The sequence below is a fragment of the Carcharodon carcharias genome, chromosome 7, assembly GCF_017639515.1.
Source record: "Carcharodon carcharias isolate sCarCar2 chromosome 7, sCarCar2.pri, whole genome shotgun sequence".
In the NCBI taxonomy this organism is placed as follows: Eukaryota; Metazoa; Chordata; class Chondrichthyes; order Lamniformes; family Lamnidae; genus Carcharodon; species Carcharodon carcharias.
The window spans coordinates 138,205,454-138,225,365 of record NC_054473.1 but is presented as its reverse complement, the minus strand read 5'-3'; the positions used below and the strand labels follow the sequence as shown (position 1 = coordinate 138,225,365).

The following is a 19,912-nucleotide window of genomic DNA, read 5'->3' as shown; positions in this document are numbered from 1 at the left end:
CAAATCCACCAATATAAAGTACTGTATACCTGTCTCTTGCTATTGTAGACTGAGCTGAACCACTGGAGATGGAATTTCTGGGAATGCTGACAAGATAACATCATCCTTCCAGTACAACTTCCATTGTTTAGGTTAGGCTATAACGAGGTGGCTGCAATAACTGCCCAGCTCCGTCACACCCCTAGGTATCAACGGAACAAGGCAAATACCCAACATATCCAATTCCTGCCCAAATTTTCACCCCTGCTCGTCTCCATCTTCTTAACACTCCAATTCAGCCCTTTCGCTGAAGACATTTGGAGTCCTTGTACTTGGGTATCTTCCATTGCTGGTCCACTGTTGATTAAGGTAATTAATCTGAACTAGATCTCATGATGTGCATTATTCTGAATTAAGGGTCAAAAGAGGAATATCATAGATGGGTTTTTGTTTATAAAATAATCCATATTGCTTACTAACAAAGCACCTATGTAGAATGTGCAGTATAGAAGAATTAGGCTACTTCAGCTCATGAAACATCAATTTATTGCTCCTAGACAAGTACATTACAGTTTTTGATAATACCTACGTACATTTTCAAGATGTTTATTGCACCAATCTGAAGCAGAGATAAGTTGAAAAATATTGTAATTGATCAATTTTACTGAAAGACTTTCAAACTGTAACAAAACTAGATCAAATTAAAAAGTTTAGTGGGGAGGTGAAAATCACATAGGAGTTGCATCAGAATATGATGAGATATGACAAATTGGACTATTTTTAGTGAAAAATATAAGCTTGGTCAATGCTGGCTGTAGCAATGTATCGCATGAGAGTACAATCTTTTGAGGGTATCCTTGAATTTAAAAGACTGGTCAGAAGCCAAACATAAAAATGAATTTCAGCAGGTGATGTTTTAAATCAATTATCTTACTCAACAGAATGTATAAAATAAAAATTACTGATTTAAAACATAGATAACACTTTTAAAATGGCAAAGATAACTGTACTAACTTCATGGACCATTTGTTTATTTCAAGAGCAAACAAAAGGAAACTCTAACCTGCATTTCACTTATGGAGGCCCTTCTGTTTTATATGTGTGCATTCCTTTTTCAGTTATAAGGTTACAATTCCATAGACTTACAGATTCAAAAATTACAATATACAGTCAATCTTGGCGCCATTTAAATTGACTGCATTATTTAATTTGAAAAATGTTTCTTATTCCTTCATAATGCACATTTTCCTATTCATTAGAGTTGTTACAAAAAGTACTGGATTACTGAGTTTCAGTATTCATATAAACAAACATTATTCATTTTCTGTAAGAACCCCTTTAAATTATATATAATTAGCTGTTTTCACTATGATGCTAGAACTCGGTTATCGTACCTATTATATACATGATATTTAATATAGTGCATCATTGATGGGATTTTGTAAAGAGAAAATAGAATCCAAAAATAAATTACACTTTATCAAAAGAATAGTTATAAACTGAAAATGGTTTTCATTCCTTTTCACTGGGCTTAAAGATCAGCTTGACTGCAGAAGTCAAAAGATATTATTAATATGCCTGGTTTCTAATAACTACGTCTATATAATCTTTTCAAAACCTCTGAAGGAAAAGAAATCCAAATAGTCTCTTTTTATTACAAACTCTTCTCATATAATTAAATTATTATATTTTTCTGCTGCATTGGAATTTTATATGGCTTCGAGTCTAATAACAAAGAAGCAGGTATTTTATTATTAATGCAACAGCTGCAACTTGTAATTTAACGTTGCATTCAATTTTTGTCTCATTGGGAAAAATTACTATACTTTCTCTTAATTGCTTTCTTAAAAATGTCCTGGTTCAGAATAGCAAGTCTAGGTTTACCTAAAGCAGACACAATTCTTGATGTTTAACAATTTAGCTACACTATAAATTACACAAAAACTTTGACGATATGCATTTTGGAGTTATTATCAGTCGTCAGAACTATTTTCCATTAAACTGTGAGTGTATTAAACCGGCAGCATATTTAAGGCTTTTTAATATATCCAAATTGCCACTTTTAGAGTGAATTGCTTCCACATTCACCACAATACGTGGCAGTCACACTTCTCAAGCTTTCCTCCTACCCACAATTTGTTATATCAGCCACTGAAAAAATATAGGCTGGCTTGATGGAAAATTGATTTGTTTTGTAGTTTACTTCAGGCATCTGTTTCTTCACAATTTTATAAAATTGGAATTGAGAGGGTGTAAAACAGAATTTTATTTACTTTTTGTCTAAACACATTATAGGGCAGAACTTTTAGCTCAGTGTGTGGGCGCTGCCCAACCCACTCGAGCGTAAAATAGTGAGTGTTGATGCTGGGCAAGTGTCCTGACATCATCCCACGCATGTGTAATATTTCAGTCGATGGGAGTGCACCTAAGTTGGAAGCGTGCCCGCCGACAATTAAGAGGGCAATTAAGCCCATTAAAGTTCCAATTGTCCCTGACTTTTTTTTTTCATGGTCCATCCAGCTTTGCGGTTGGTGGGCAGGCGAACTTTGCATTTTTGTTGAAACCTCATCATTTATATGTTCAGGTGGCTGATTCTGATGCATGGACGTTTTTTCCTCCAGATTTTACAATTTTTTTTTTTAAATCGCTTTTAAATTCTTCCGCTCCCCGAGGCAACTCTCTAACTTCAGTGAGCTTTCATCCCATGCCCACTAATTGGCCAGCCAGCATGAAATTGCGGTCAGAGGCCAATCAAGGCCGGCAGTCCGTTCCTCAGCTGATCCCAAACCCGCCAACTGCACCTGCCCGTCGAACTGAAAATTCTGCCATAATGTTTGAATTAACTTACATGAAAAAATTCTATTTCCAACTTGGGATCAAGAAACAAAATCTAAACTGACGCTCTGTAAATCATGCAATGTTTGCATTCTGGAGCCAGTTACTTTAGCATTTACGAATTGTCCAATTCAAAGAAATCAGAAAACGTGTTGCACCTTAGATAGTTCCAGATCATGCCTCTGATTTTCAACTTCTTAGCACCCGAGGGTGGGTAGGGGCTCAGAAATCTGGTAGAAATTAGTTGTACTGGATTCCTGGCTGGTTTTGGGTCCCACTCTATGGCCAGGTCTCGGATAGGCATCTGAAACTCCTGAGCTGATCAGGCAGGAGTCTCATTTATGTATGCAAATACAGGTGGCAAAAGGTGCTGTGCCATTTTCTGGTCCATGAGTGCATTGAATACTGAATCTCAAATACTTGCATGAAAATCCAGCAGGAAGGAGGCCTGGGGTGAACTTGTATGTGGGAGGGCGTTTAAAAGGCTCACATCTTTTTAAAGACAAATGCACTAGGTCTTTTAAAGACCTTTCCTGCACTTGTTTCAGTTGACATTAAGGCTTTCAACAACATTTATGCCAATTTCTATTTGTTTTGCCACAAAATCTTTTTGAGTTGATGTGTTTGGAAGGATCACTGGCCAGTTAGACGGCCTGAGAGGTATTGCGTCCCTCTTGTTTGTTTGTACCTACATCCTGACAGCTGCATAGAAAGCATAGTTCATTTTGGCATATGTGGTTATGGAGGATCCTCTGTCCAAGAAAAGTGTGCCAGCAGATCTCCCAGCGGTATCACAATGAAATATGAATACTATCTATTTTTTATGCTGGAAAGCTCTTTAGAAGCAGCCAAATCATAGCATGGCATTCCATGAAAAAAAATAAAAACAAAAGTGCTGGAAATATTCAGCAGGTCAGGCAACATGTATGGACAGAAACAGAGTTAATGTTTTAGGTCGAGATGACCTTTTATCAGAACTGAAGAAAGATAGAAATGTAGGAGATTTTAAGCCAGTGAAAGGGCGGGGGGGTGAGGCGGCGGTGGGTGGGGGCTGGGGGGAGGCGGCGGTGGGAGGAAGCAGGAAGAACAAAAGAGAAGGTCTATAATAGGACAGAGGGCAGGGAAGATTAAGTATCAGAAGATTTCATAATGTAACAGCCAAAGAGTGGTAACGAGTAAAATTACCGAAGTTTGTGCCCAAATGAAGTGTGAATGGCTACATAGCAACCATGTGAATGCAACATGAAGGGATAAAGAAAGCAACAAGACAAGATCAACACAGCAAAGCAAACAAGAAAGGGAAGAAAACACAGAACAAGGTGAAGGCAGAGGTTATGACCTAAAGTTGTTGAATTCGATGTCGAGTCCAGAAGGCTGTTAAGTATCGAGTGGAAAGATAAGTTGCTATTTCTCAAGATTACGTTGAGCTCCAGTGGAACACTGTAGCAGGCTAAGGACAGGCAGGTAGCATGGGAGCACAGTGGTGAATTATAATGACAGGGAGGTTCGGGATCATGCTTGTGGACTCAACGGATGTGTCCCACAAAGCGGTCACCAAGTCTGTTTGGTCTCCCCAGTGTAGAGCCATGAAAGAATGTATGCCAGGATAATGAGGAGCTCATGCTGTCTGTTAGCAACATGCCAAAATACCATCCATTATTTCTGTAGGCAGTGACAAATCTAACTGGAATTGACTGTGGTAACTCATCAACTCAGGGACTGGAATGGCAGAGGAACAGATTGAAAGTTAAGTCATGTGCTTCAAAGACACCAGCTTCTACCATACAGCAGAAAATACACACAAAGACAGGGACAATAACAATCTGCTATGGCCTGAAACTTGATCGCCCCTTATTACAGATCTTTGCTTTGGAGTGGCAGCGAAAAACCTGTTCCAAGCGTCTCAGACAGTGGCCTCTCATCTTCCCAGCCATCAGTGAAGATGTCAGGTGTTAGGGCTGCAGGCTCATGCATGTACTTAAGGATTTCCTTAATATGGTAAACCACTGATCCTTCAGCCTTGGCAATGGTTATGATTGGTTCAGATGCCTCTTAATGTGTTCCAGAAGCTTGTTAAATTTTTGTCCCCCTGTTTGTGGCAATCACCTTCAATTGTTCCTATCCCTTTAAATTTGACTTGCAAAGAATTTTTCTCCTCTTGAGTTAGTCCTCAACTTATCGAGATTGCACCTGGAATTGTAAATAATAAATGCAGGGGTGGATTTTGACAGCCTTCTTGCAGCCCACCTTGTTAGTTGTGATCTGAGATCACAAAGTCATCTCAGAAGGCACCGAGCCTGCCCTTGAGTTCCCATTAGAATGGAAAATCAAGCAAAACCAAACAATCTTACTAAAACAACAAACCACATGTATGCCAACCATTCAAACATGCCAACTTAACATCAAAGACATTTCTTGCTTAAATGTAAATATCTTGAAATGTTACTCAAGAAACAAGAGCATTGGTGCTGTTCCTTGAAGAAACACACATTGAACGTATCCACCAGTTCAACATGAAGGCGTGTTACAGGTTTTGACTGTGTTGCTTATAAGAACCATCCCAAATATTGGTGATATGTCAAGCATGGTTGCACCAAGCTCAAGCACACCAGTAATACAGAAATTTCTTCTACAGCAATACAAGTAGGAGAGCTAACTACCTCTAATGCTTACAAACTATCACTAGTACAGTGACCTGCTTCACTGCTCCCTTCTGGTCAACAACCATCCAACTATCTCAAACTTTTAATAGCCACCACACAATGTAGGGCTATGAAGATGCCAGCTGTAATGGAGAAGCAATTGTATAATGGATTTTACAAGAGAATAAACTTCTTCTTTTTCAGGTCAAAGATTCCATTTGTCAAGGTGGCAGAGAGAATATAACCAAATGTATGTTTCCCCTCCAAACATGGCCAATGAACCTAAACCATTGCCTTCATAACTGTTCTTGGCGACTTGTCCAATAGTTAATACAGGATCTCAATCATCAATGTTAGCATCAAAATTCCTGTAATTACATCAACAACCAGATCCACAATGGAATTTAAAAAAAGTGGACTGGGACACCTCCCAAAGGTCAATTGATACCAACATCGGGAGGATTCCACCATTACTGATGTCTTTAACTGATTGCAGGAACTCCTAAAGCTGCCACAAAACAAAATGGCCCAGACCTTCCAGTCTCAGTGTTATCAGAGACTGGACATGTGACTCTAGATGTGCTTCAGGACCCCATGGAAGTCCTGATGTGATGACCTCTGTGGTAATTGCCTGGGAAGCTTTAATTTCCAATGGGCAACTTCCCTGATCCATGGGGACCCTCCATGAATGTCTCAGACTCTGAGTTGGAGTCGTATACCTCGGACAGTTCTGTGGGATTTATATGAATGGTTACCCAGAAAATGTTTAGCAGATTAAAACCTCGTCCAACTCCTGGGTAACTACAGAACTGACTGCTCAATCACTCACACTGACCCCTGACTCACCCCCTGACCCCTGACTACATCCCTACCACCTGAGTACCTCTGACTATCCCACTAAGATTTATCCCCAGACCTGACCTGACCCGATCCGATCCGACTACCCCTCCTGCCAACGCTAAACACCCCCTGACCGCACGACTATCCCTCAACCTGACCTGGCTGCTCACCTACCATCTCACCCATCTGCTACCTACCCACTTGTAACCATACCCACCTGCCACCTCACCCCTTCCACCACATCCACTTGCCACTTCACTCATACCCACCTACCCCTGCTCTTATTCATCCACTCACCCATTCACTAACATTCAGCCATTCACTAACATTCACACAGGACATTCAAACTTACCATGCAGCTGCTAATGTCGTACAAAGGGGGTGTATCCAGTCTTCCCCCAACTCTATTGTGCTGCTATGAAGCTTTCAGGATGATGTGCTCTGCATCTCTGGTAAAGCTGAGCTCAGAAGATCTGGCAAGAAATGCAGAGCAGTGTTGAGGTGGGGCAAAGTTCAAGTGGAGCAACAATCCAACAATGATTCCTGCTCATTGGAAGATATGAGTTTTCGACAAACTTTATAGTGGCACCAAGATTGTCAACTATGTCTGATTCATTCACCTTGAACAAATTAAATGTCATCCTATTGACAACCAAATATGGAAAAGCTACTGGTCGAGATAGTATTTAACAATAATTCTTAAAGCACTGGGATCCAAAGTGAAGAGGTGATTGCTGTCCCTGAGATACTGGCAACCTATAAAATTCCATCTATAATGGGAAGGTAAAATAAAAACAGAGTTAACATTTCAAGTTGATGATCTTCCATCAGCGGCAAAGAAAAATAGAGATGTAAGTTTTTAAGCCAGTAGAAGGAGGAAGGGGACAGGAAGAACAAAAGGTAAGGTCTGTGATTGGGTGGAGGGCAGAAGAGTTTAAATAACAAAAAATCATCATGAAAAAGAGTGGTAATGGGCATAGTAAAGAAAAAAAGATGAGGCGTGAATGGCTATATAGCAGCCGTCTGAATGCGGCATGAAGGGATAAAGAAACAAGCCAGCAAAAAAAAAACCCTTAAAAAAAAACACAGGACAAGATGGAGGCAGAGGTTATGATCTAAAGTTGCTGAACTCAATATTGAGTCTAGAAAGCTGTGCAGTGCTGAGACAAAAGATGAGGTGCTGTTCCTTGAGCTTGTATTGAGCTTTATTGGAACATTGTAGCAGGCCATGGACAGAAAGGTCAGGGTGGGCACAAGGGGTGGAGGATTAAAACGACAAGCAACAGGAAACTTTGGGTCACACTTGTGGACTGAACAGTGGTGTTCTGTAAAGTGGTCCGCCAGTGTACTTTTGCTGTCCCAAACATAGAGGAGACCACTTCGTGAACAGTGAATACAGTATACTCAATTGAAAGAAGCACAAGTAAATCACTGTTTCACTCGGAAGGAGTGTTTGGGGCCTCGGATGGTGAAAAGGGAGGAGGTGAAAGCACGTTTGTTGCATCTCCTGCATTGGCACGGAAAGGTGCCATAAGGAAGGGAGGGGCTGTTAGGGGTGACTGAAGAGTGGACCAGGGTGTTGCAGAGGGAGGGGTCCCTTTGGAATACTGAAACGGGAGTGCAGGGGAAGATGTGCTTGGTGGTGGCAGCATACTTCAGCAGGCGAAAATTGTAGAGGATGATCCATTGAATACGGAGGCTGGTGGATTGGAAGGTCATGATGAGGGGAACCTTATCATGATTGTGGGAGGGAGAAGAATGGGTGACAGCAGAATTGCATGAAATTTATCGGACATGATGAAGTGCCCTGTTAATCTCAGGGAGAGAATCCTCAATTGAGGAAAAAGGAAGGCATATCAGAAGTTCTGGTGTAGAAGGTTGCATCATCAGAACAGATGCAATAGTCAGGGTGAAACTAAGAGAATGGAATGGAGTCCTCACAGGAATCAGTGTGTGAGAAAGTGTAGTCAAAGAAACCGTGGGAGCCTGTGGGTTTGTAGTGAATATTAGTTGATAGCCCATTTCCAGAAAGGAGACAGAAGTCAAGGAAGGTAAGGCAAGAGTCACAAATGAACCATGTGAAGGTGAGAGAAGAGTGGAAATGGGAAAAAAGTCAATGGGCAGAATCATCCCAGGTTCGCACTAAGTGTGGTACTGAGCAAGAAAAAGGATGTTTTACCAGCTGGCCACAATGGCGGCTTTTCATGCCATACCACCTCATTGATCATGCATTCCTGGGAAACACACTGTGCCTTTGGCGGGACACATCCTCTCATTCGCTTGCCCTGCCATCACCTCAGGCCTTCAGTAAACCAGGCGCCATACTTAAAGGCCTGCCCTGTAAAGAGCTAGCACTCTTCAAGGGATAGGAAGCTGATGTGAACTGATGGCTGCCAAAAGGAGGAAATATGCTGCCCCCAGATTTGGTGATGGCTCCCTCGAATGCCTACCGAACACAGCGGAGGCCTGCCACAATGTCCTCTACCCACACCTTCACATCTCCATCAGGTTAATATCCTCTGGAGCTCGCAGCCTCATCCTGTGCATGGCTCTGCTCACCACAAATATTCCATGCAGTGCTATGCCTGCTGCTCACACTCTCTCACCAATCCAGCATGGGAGGCTGTGGCAGTGGTGGTTCATGCCAATGCCCTGCAAAACAGGGCAGCCAGCCAGTGCAGAAAGAAATGAATGGTCTCATCTGTTCTGCCAGGCTAAGTCACTTTTCTCATCACTCTCAAAAACCCATCACACATCTACAGGGATCCCACCCCTCAAGTGTCAGGAAGATATAATAATTTTCATAATGTTTTGTGATTTATTGTAGAGTAATAGCAGGGTCTGTGTGTGGCTTAATTGAATTAAAGGCAGCTGGCCTGAAGGCTTTGATGTAACAGAAGACAAGCTGGGTTTGAAATGTTAAGTTGGTAAACATAGGGATAAAGGGAACATTCACATTTTTAAATAAACCAAGCTAGTTTGAATTTAAAAGAGGGAGTGAAATATTACAGCTAGGCAGGAGAAGTTAAGAAACAGTGTTTATTTTTCTCAAAGATTACTGGTAAAATTGGTACTATGATAGATTTTGTTATTGGAGAGGTAAAAGTCCAAAGACATATTGAAACAATGGGAACTTGCATTCAAAGGGGAAAATATGTATAAAGGAGCAAAGTTACGTGTAAGGGTAGACTTTCTAAGATCTAACAAGTGTGAAAAACCTTCAGCATCTAAGCCTCAAGCTGCTGTCTACAAAGAACTGAAGTTAAGAAAACTCACTTTGAATTTGACTGTTTCAGGGTATCATGCGTTACTTTGCCTGGGTCTTTTTAAAAGCTGTGCGTCTTACTGTTGCCTCAACAAAAGTGTAACTGGGGGTTTAGATTAATTAGGGGATTTGGAAGTTGTCATAGTAGTAATTTGTAGATTATATATATGCTTAAAATCATTTCTTCTATTAATAAAGGTTTAATTAATTTTTATAAGAAAGACTCGGTGGTCTTATTGCTATTGAATTCAAGGTATGCATCGCGAAATTTATACAAATTGCAGAACAGTTGTGGCAGTTGTTTCAAGTTTCCCTTTGGGGTTTAAGCAGCTCTGCATTTACTATTGGCTATGCCATAACAACCAGGAACAACACCACTAACTCTCACACACACCTTCACATCTCCATCAGGTTTAGATCCTCTGGAGCTCGTGGCCTCATCCCGTCCATGACTCCACTCACCACAAATATTCCACGCAGTACCATGTGTGCTGCTCACCCTCTCTCTCCATCTGTTTTTATGCAGAAGCTGGCTAACAGCAGCAGGAAGAGGTCCCAGACCAGCAGTGATATTGCCCACACTGGGACCCTCACTCACTTTGAAGAGCGTGCCATCAGGCTGACTGTGAGGATGTGGACCGTGCCTGCGGTGACAGGTCAACAACAAATACCTACTTGAGGATCCTGCACCATGTCATCCCTCTCTCAACACAACTGTGCTCTCTCTCTCCTACTTTTGACTCTGCTGCCATACACTAATCATCTCTACTTTGGCTCACAGGGAGCTCTGTCAAGCGACGACACCCTCAGCCAGCCAGTCCCTCAGCTCCATTCAGGTCATTATCTCCAGCCAAGAGGACACCTCCTCCTCCATTGAAGAGCTGGAAATAAACAGCCTGGAAGACCCATCACAGGGCTTACCCACACCCTCCACCAGGGCAGAGGCACACATCTTGGTGGGACCTAGATCTAGCAGGCTCAGGTTCACAATCTGGTGGTCACCGCATGGACACATGTACACAGTAGGAGGAGATAGGTTCAGCTGAGCTCGCTGGCAGTCAGAGGACTGCTGGGGAAGAAGCACTTGTGAGGTCCTAGTCCGATCACAAGCCTATGGATTTGGCCTTCCAACTCAACGTGGAGGGTCAGCAGAAAGCAGGGAACATCACGCAGAACTGTTGGAAGCCCTCAACAGAGTGGCACGTGTGTCGGAGGAATGCCTCCGCCTGCTCTCTGATGAAGTGCCCACATGTACCCATATGGAGGTCTCCATGGGAAGAATAGCAGACATTACGGAGGCCCTGGTCCAACAGAATGCAGGGACGTATGCAAGCCCGCACTCCATGGCAGCAGCCATGAGTGAATTTCTGCAGTGGCAATGCGAAAGAGTACCTCGACATCTCTCCAAGCGCTCCTTCCCCTCAAGGAGTCAGACCAGGGCCCTTGGGCACCTAAAGGAAGGAGGAGCGGCATCTGGACACCCTGGGCAATCTCAGACACTGTTCTCTCCCTCTGAGTCCCATTTGCTTGTTACCCCCTCAACCTCATCCTCTGTGACCGCAGAGGAGCAGCTGGCCCACAGGAGGACAGCCAAAGCAAGCCAGGGCCACCAAGTCCTCAGCTCTCCAGAGGACCCAGGCTGAAGTCATCAAAGGCAACAGGACCAACCATTGCACAGGCTGTTTCAACCCCTGCTGTGGGTGTCAGGTCAGCACCTAGAAGAAATGGTAGGCCTAGAAAAGTTAAGAATTTCTGATCACAAGTGGTTGCATAGGTGAACACATTTTGTCACTTTACAATCTGAAAATAATGTGTAATGGTGTCTTTCAGCTTCATTTTACAGGCGTCGCAAGTCCTCCCCCTGCACGCCACTCAACTGGCAGTTTAGCTGCACACAGTCGGCCGGCCCACGAGTGATTCTGGAGGGAGAAGAGTGTATGTGGCAGGGCCTTTCAGAGCCTCGTGCGAGCATTCTCCCCTGCATACGGATCCTTCCTCCATCGCACTCATCTCACTGTCCTGAGCATTTTCAATGCTGCCTGCTGGGGTTCTCTTTCAGTTGTCCATCTAAGCCGACCTGCATCTCCACCCACCCACTGATTGCACTCTTATGCAGCACCTATTCCTGTCCAACATGAAGCTTTGTTCACTTTCAATTTTAGAAGCATGGTACTGGTGAAGTTTGTCTTTAGCTCCCTAATCCTTTCCCCTCACCAAGACACCCATGTCCTTTACCCATCACTGTTGGCCCCCCGGCATCACCTTCTACCTCCCTACCGTCACCTACCAGCCACAACCCTTTTCTTTCCGGGATGTCTAGGCAAATGTGCATGTTCCCTACCTTCCCCAGAGTCCCGTCCCCATCCACATTGACCTCCCAGGCTTCCTCCTTCCCACACCCAGGGCCTGTGTCTGCATCCAAGGCCCCATAAGCCCCCATTGCTGTGCCTTCCACCAATACCATCACACCCTCACCCCCCAACCATACTGGCTCATTCTGCCCTCTCTCATTCTCACTATTCCCTCTTAGCATGCCCACCCTCATTTCGCTCCCCATGAGACAGTCATCGACTCCACAGACCCCTCCCTTGCACCATCACTAAGACATCACCTTACTCCTTCCTTCCCCACTCCAAACTCCTTTCCTTACACCTTCCTCCTGAGTTGATGCTTTCTCCCGTTACACCCTCCTCCCCCACCCCCCCATATTCCCTCCTCCAAACCTTACCCCCGCCAACACCGTCGTTCCCCACCCCCCTCCCAGCCTCAACAACCCCCCTCCCCCGACATCATCATACACACATTGCGCTCCCCCCACATCACAAATGTCAAGACATGTTCTGCACCGGCGTGGTTCCCTGCCGATGTGGGCAGTAAATTTGATGTGAGGGGATGATTCCGGTGAGCAGAACTTATAATAAAATACAGATGTTTGAAAATGAAGTTCCCGACGTGCGGTGGCAGGAAATGCGGTCCACCATTGATGGGTGGAGCGGATGATTATAAACTCGCTTCACGATGTCGTGAAACTGACTTTTGGCCTTCCTGCCATGACACCCAACACCTATGGGCGTGGAAAATTCTGGCCAATGAATTTTTCCAGTTCATGGCAAGAGCAGAAGGCGGCATCGATACAGTCATCAATGTACTGGAAAATGAAATTGGGAGGGGGGTGTTGGGGGGGGGGCGGGGGGGGGGGGGGGGTGGTCCCAAGTACGACTGGAATAATGAATATCCACATATCCCACCATTTTCACCAACTCAAGCGTGATGTGACCAGTTCATAGGTGCAGACAGAGGATAGAAGCCTATTTCCACTGATGGTGCCTTTAGCCACATCTGCAAAAGACCACTACTTTGCATCCCACTTCAACACCCATCAAGCAAACCGAGACCTGAAAGTTGTCTTTTGCAGTGCAGAGGTAACTATGCCTAAAACCCCTCCTATTTAGAAGTCCCACTCGAATGCATCCTACCATATAGGGAGAACTTCCAGAACCTTGAAGAAACTAAAGAACAGGGTCAGCCAAACCTAGAAACTCACCACACCCTACATGGAGGACAGCTACTTAAATTCTCCTAACAGCAGCACTCATTTTGGTGTGCCCTACAGTGAAGTACTGCTCTCCAGCACGACTATCAAGTCTGCATGTCAAATCCATCGATGTGCAGCTGAACGTTACTGTGAGAGTTATCGACAGTGCACTTTTATCAACATCAGCACTCTGGCTGTCTGTGCTTGTAAATATTGCACGACCACATCTACAGCATGAATAAGCAGTCTCCAGAGAATACAACCATCACATCAGCAAAGGGATGCCCATTCAGATCAATTTGTCCGATCTACATCAATATGTCTGAAATCCTCAAGGCCATTCTGGACACTGAAGCCCTTTAGTGAACTTAACAAGCCTTGAAGACTGACGGTATGATGCTTGGAAGATCTGCAACATGCCAAATAGGTTCCTTATAGAGGACCCCACAGTACAATCTTAAGGATCAAGCCTTCCTGGAAAATAGTCAACAATCATCAACTGCTTCCCGAACCAGTCAGATAGATGTTCCGCAGACGGAAGATTAAAGCATTCTCATTATGGTATTGCGGAGCTCCTAATTGGATCCTGGAGCAAATCATCAAACACTGCCCTCAGATGAAATTCACAGGTAGTCTACAAAATATCCATAATAAAAACAGAAAATGCCTGGAAAAACACAGCAGGTCTGACAACATCTGTGGAGAGAGAAACAGAGTTAACATTTCGAGTCTGTATGACTTCTTCAGAAATATCCACAGTTACACCAGAAGCTTTGGTCTGGATACCTGACTTAGATGTTGATATTTGATTTTTTTTTTTGCATACTACCACACAAAAGAGGAAGAAGAATAACTATGCGAGTATTCTTATTTATATGCGGGATTCAGGCAATTTTAAAACAGTGCAAACTAAATTAGAGCTGATTTACAATACACTTGAAGGCAAAATCAGCTATCTGTTAATTTCTGAAATTTGTGCAGTTTTCAATATGCAGTATGAGTTTTATCTTCTTACTGCAAAATCTACTCCAATGTGTTTAATCAGTTATAACAATAGACATTATTCAGTTTCTGAAAAACAAAATTCTCCTGCAACATCGTCCCTAAAACCTCTTGTTGTAGCTTTCATGATGATTCATCTCAAATTAGGCACAGTTCACCTATCCAAAAACAATTTGATTACATAGCAAATTTAATACAACAAATATATTTACATCGTGCCTTTAATGTAACGAAGCATTCCAAGGCGCTTCACAGGACCATTATAAAACAACTTTTGTTCATGACATCTTTGTCAATCTCTTCTTTGCCTCCACCTATCACTGGCCTTCGCCTGCTCCACCCCCCCTTAAACAGTATAAATTTCATCGCATTTTTAATTCTCTTTAGCACTGAAGAGTCATACGGACTCGATATTAACTCTGTCTTTCTCTCCACAGATGCTGTTAGACCTGCTGAGTTTTTCCAGCATTTTCTGTCTTTGTTTTAGATTTCCAGCATCTGCAGTATTTTGCTTTATCATGGCCTTAATGGAGACCTGGGTGAGGGATGATGACACCTTCCCCTACTATCCACCACTTGCCCCGTCCAGCTTGTTGCAGTGGCAGTGTGGCACTTATCATCAAATCACACTTTGGTCTGCCCCCTCCACCCCTGAGATATTCTCCTCGTTTGAACATCTCACCTTGTTCTACCCCTGACGCCACTCATTTGTAAATCTTGTTCTCTACTCCCCAACTATGTATCATATCTTCACTGCTTTCCTCCCTCAGCCTCTGCACTGAGCAACTTCTCATCCTTGGTGATTGCAATCTTTGTTTCAAATCATCATGGTCTCTCCCATCTGAGTTCACTGTTCTTCTATTCTCCAAATTCTCCCTCCATATAAGCCCCCTCACCCATATTCACAGCCATCCCTCGCCACCTCAAATGTTTATTACAGATAAGGCCATCTATGATCACTCACTCATATCGCTCCCCACCAACATCCCCTTCCTTCTCCCAACCTGGCCTTCTTTTGTATCTGCCTCTGGAAAAAATTCTCTCATATATTTCATTTATAACTGCACTTTCAAAATCCCAACTGTTTGGCCTTTGGCCCATCATTCACCACAATATTTATGCAGATACCAGTCTGCTCAACCACACTCTCACCTCCAAGTTTTATGCCCAAGTCCCCATTAAAATCATTACTCTCTCTCAACTTGGCCTTTCTGTCAGTATGGCCTTCAGCTCCACCCTGCTTTCTTGCCCACATGTCTGTCCTTGGCTTGCTGCATTGTTCCAGTGAAGCCCAACGCAAACTGGAGGAACAACACCTCATCTTCCGACTAGGCACTTTACAGCCTTCTGGACTGAATATTGAATTCAACAACTTTAGGTCTTGACCTCCCTCCTCCAACCCCACCCCCTTTCTGTTTCTTCCCCCTTCCTTTTTATTTCCAATAAATTATATAGATTTTTCTTTTTCCCACCTATTTCCATTATTTTTAAATATTTTTAAATCTTTTATGCTCCCCCCACCCCCACTAGAGCTATACCTTGAGTGCCCTACCATCAATTCTTAATTAGCACATTCGTTTAGATAATATATCACCAACTTCAACACCTATGTGTCCTTTTGTTCTGTTGTCTGTGACATCTTTTGATGATCTGCTTCTATCACTGCTTGCTTGTCCCTACAACCACACCACCACACCCCCCCCCACTTCTCTCCCCCTACCCACACACACACACACATTAAACCAGCTTATATTTCACCCCTTCCTTGGATTCACCTAGTTCTGTTGAAGGGTCATGAGGACTCGAAACGTCAACTCTTTTCTTCTCCGCCGATGCTGCCAGACCTGCTGAGTTTTTCCAGGTAATTCTGTTTTTGTTTTGGATTTCCAGCATCCGCAGTTTTTTGTTTTTATCTTTGGCCTTCAGCTCCACTTCCTTAAGTCCGAGGGACACAGACTGAATTGGATATAGTGGGCCCCCACCCAATGCCCACAAAACTACTGACCACCTTCTTGGCTCTCATGTTAGCTGATATTTTTAATGGTTCTTTCTCCTCTCTTTCAAATCTGCTGTCATCATACTCTCCTCCAAAAACCAACTCTGGACACCACCTCTGAACTCCCTTTCCTCTCAAGTCCTTGAATGTTGTGTTGCCTCCCAAATCTTTCCAGGGTCCCAATGTCTGAATCCCTCCAATCAGGTTTCTGCCCCTGCCACAGTAGTGAAATAGCTCGTACCAAAGTCACAAATAACATCCTATTGGACTCTGTCAAAAATAAACTAACTTTCCACATCCCATTTGACCCATGTGCAGCCTTAGACACGGCTGACCATACCATCCTCTTGCAATGCCTCTCCTCTGTTGCCCAGCTGGGTTAGACTGTATTCGCCTGCTTTCATTCTTATCCGTCAAGTTGGAGCCAGGGACTCACCTGCAATTACTTTTCTTCCTGCTCTTACACCATTACCTCTCATGTCCTCCCAGAACCTATCCTTGACTCCTTCCTATTCCTCATGCTGCCCTCAGTGACATCATCCAAAAACACACCAGCTTCCGCACGTACTCTGATGGCTCCCATATCTACCTTATCAACAATTCTCTTGACCCCCTCCACTGTCTACATTGTCAGACTGCTAGTTTGACAAGCAGAAATTTCCTCCAACTAAAGATTGAGCAATCAACGCCATTGTCTTCAAATCCATCACAAACCCTGTTCCCTAGATACTGACCCCATCCCTCTGCCTGGCAACTGTCTGAGGGTGAATCAGGTTGTTCACAATCTTGATGTCATATTCGACCACAAGATGAGCTATTTCCCCCTCCATAACATTGCCTGACTTTGCCCTGGCCTCAGTTCATCTCCTGCTGAAACATTCATCCATGTCCTTATTACCTCCAGGATTGATTATTTCAATACAGGAGTTGCCAGCCTCTCACATTCTACCCTCCGTAGGCTTGAAGTCATCCAAAACTCTGCTGCGCAAGTACTAACTTGGACTAAGTCCTGTTCAACCATTTACCCCTGTGCTCGCTAACCTACATTGGTTCCTATTAAGCAAGGCTTCAATTTCCTTGCTTTTAAATCCTTCCACAGCCTTAACCCTCTCCTCTACCCATGTAATCTCTTTCCTTCAGTCTTACAACCTTCCAAGGTATCTTCTCTTTTCCAATTCTAGCCTCTTGAGTATCTCTGATCTTAAATTACTCCACCACTGGCAGCCATGCCTCCAGCTGCCAAAGTTTTAAGCGCTAGAATTTCCTCCCTAAATCTCTCCACAGTGTCCTCTCTTTCGTCCATTAAGACCCTCTTCAAAACTACCTTTTTTAATGGAGCATTTGGTCATTTGTCTTAATATCTCCTATGTTACTCCGGGGTCTTTTCGTTTTGAAATGCTTCTGTGAAGTGCATTGGCACATTTTACTACATTAAAAGCACTACATAAATACGAGTTTTTGTTTTTGACAGGAAACCAATGAATATTAGCAAGATGGGACAGTAATTGGCAAATGGGACTTGGTGTGGGACTATACAGCAATGGGGTTTAACCAGATTGGAGTTCGTAAAGTGAGAAATCTTAGAGATTGGTAAGGTGATGTGTTAAAGCGTTCAAGTCTGGAGGTAGGAAAGCGTAGAGGTGTTTAACTGGAATTAACAAAAATTTGTTCAAAATATTTCACAAATTTATTCTGACCTCCTCACCAAGTTTTGTCTTTAAACATGCTAACCCTTTTTAAGGAGAATGGTTTGATCTGTGACATCACAATAGACACCATGTCAACAATTTCATCTGGATCAATCCATCAGGAGCTTGAACAACTCTACTTGGATAGTTTTCCCTCCCATACTCTGTTGGCAGTGAAGACTAGCAAACTCACTATCAAAGGAAATGTGAATGAAATATCAGTCAATAATGGTATTCAAACTAAGTTATCAGAATATAGTTGCTTAAACGCTTCCAAGACAGTCAGCAGAAATTGGTTCTTTTCACCACTACATGATAATAATGTTATTAGGTTAAAGTTCTGTTAAAGCCAATCAAACCGATTTGTATATAACAAACCTAGACATCAATAGGCTAAGAAGAGCACCCAGACTATCAAAACATAAGCAAATGTTCCTTTTTCCAAAACAAAATGTCATAAATTTGTGAACAAAATAAATTGTAATAGGAGAAATGCTGTAGCATTCTCCAGTGAATCTTCTGAATTTAAATTCAAAACATGAAATCAGAAATAGTCACTTAACCCTCCTTTTCCTTGGCCCATCAAGTCAAATGTCCCGGAGATCCCTATGCCTTGGTTCTTAATTCCTATCTTTCTCCAGTTTCTGTGCCAACTTCCCTTGTCAAGCTCATCTTGGTCATGAGAACATTTCGTGTTCCCATGATCCCTTTCCCACTAAACTGCTGATCACCCAACTTTCTCTCATGGTTTCCATGCTGAGATTGTAAATAGTTCAATCTCCTTAGGCACTTTTCAAAACTGACATCATTATCTCCTTCCACATAACACCAATACTCAATCTCTGTGTTTCTAAACTACTTCATCTCCAACTTCTTTTGTTCTTCAAATTCCTTCAATGTGTTGTCTGCTCACAAATCCAGGTCCTTCTCACCAGCCACTCCCTATCTGAATATTTCTATACAAGTTTCCAGCCATCCAGCTCATCCCTTTGTAGCATTATTCCATATGCTCCATGCTACTGAAATAGTAATGTTTTTGAGGTACCTGTAACATCTTTGAAATATAGACAATTACCTGATAATCTTTATTAATCTTGTACTGGATAAGTAACATATTTCTTGTCTTTTCAAGTTCTTGAACAGTTTCTGCATGCGCTGCCTGAAGCTCTCGCACAGAGTACTCCAAATCTTTATTAATGTCATGCTCTACTTTCTCCAGGAATTCAAGATTTCCATTCTTCTGATGTTTACGAACCTAAAATAAAGGTAAAAATGTATGACACCTTTCTTCCAGCTTTCTCCAACTCAAAGCAAATACAAAAATCTATATAACAAACAGCAAAATAGTGTGCAAAAAGTTAGTACCAGTTTGGCTTACAGGTATATATTTTTGCTTTCCATGGCTAGACAACATTTATTCTTTTCCTGAGGTTTGTCCTAATATTTTTATATCACCACTAGGTTATAATTCTGTCCTGTCCTTCGTACCCCAAAAAAACTTGCTGTACTTTCCTCCTGATAGTAAAATAGCTGGATTTTAAGTGCCTGAGGAGCTGGGAGCAGGGGAATAGGTTTGGTAGTGCATGGGAAAGTCAGAAGAAAGTGCAATCAGTGCATCTCTCAGTTGCTTTTTAACCAAAACATCAATTCCAATATCATTTCTGGGTTTCTTGAACAATTCGTGCAAGTGGCACGATGATGGTGCACATAAATTGATTTCAACTCCAGTATTAAAAGAACATTCCAAACATGCAATTTGATGAATTTGGGAGTACAATAGAACCATCACCTTCTCGAGGGCAACAATGGTTGGCCTTGCTGGCAACACCCATAACTCATGAAAGAATATATTAAAAAAATGGCGAAATGTAGTCTAGGTTTTATATAAGCTGGTTTGGGGGGTTGGGTGGGGGGGGGGGGGGGGGGGGGGGGGGGGTTGCATGATGGTGGTGGTGGTGGGACAAGTACAGCTGGATAAAGGTCCTGTGATAGGTGGAGATAACCAAAAGATGTCACAGACAAAAGGACGAAGAGGTGTTGAAGGTGGTGATATTATCCATGGAATGTGCTAATTAAGAGTAGAAAGCAGGGCAAGCAAGGTACAAATAGCCCTAGTGGAGTTGGGGTGGG

General features: G+C 42.9%; 1 protein-coding gene across 7 annotated transcripts in view; it reads right to left on the bottom strand.

The window, feature by feature from the left end:
• Positions 1-19,912, bottom strand: part of rpgrip1l (RPGRIP1 like) — a 298,740-nt gene that overhangs the window by 146,560 nt on the left and 132,268 nt on the right. For all 7 annotated transcript variants that reach the window (XM_041191778.1, XM_041191780.1, XM_041191779.1 and 4 more), the window contains one exon: positions 18,858-19,037. In XM_041191778.1, coding sequence (XP_041047712.1) covers positions 18,858-19,037 — 180 coding nt within the window. The remainder of the gene's footprint in view (positions 1-18,857; positions 19,038-19,912) is intronic.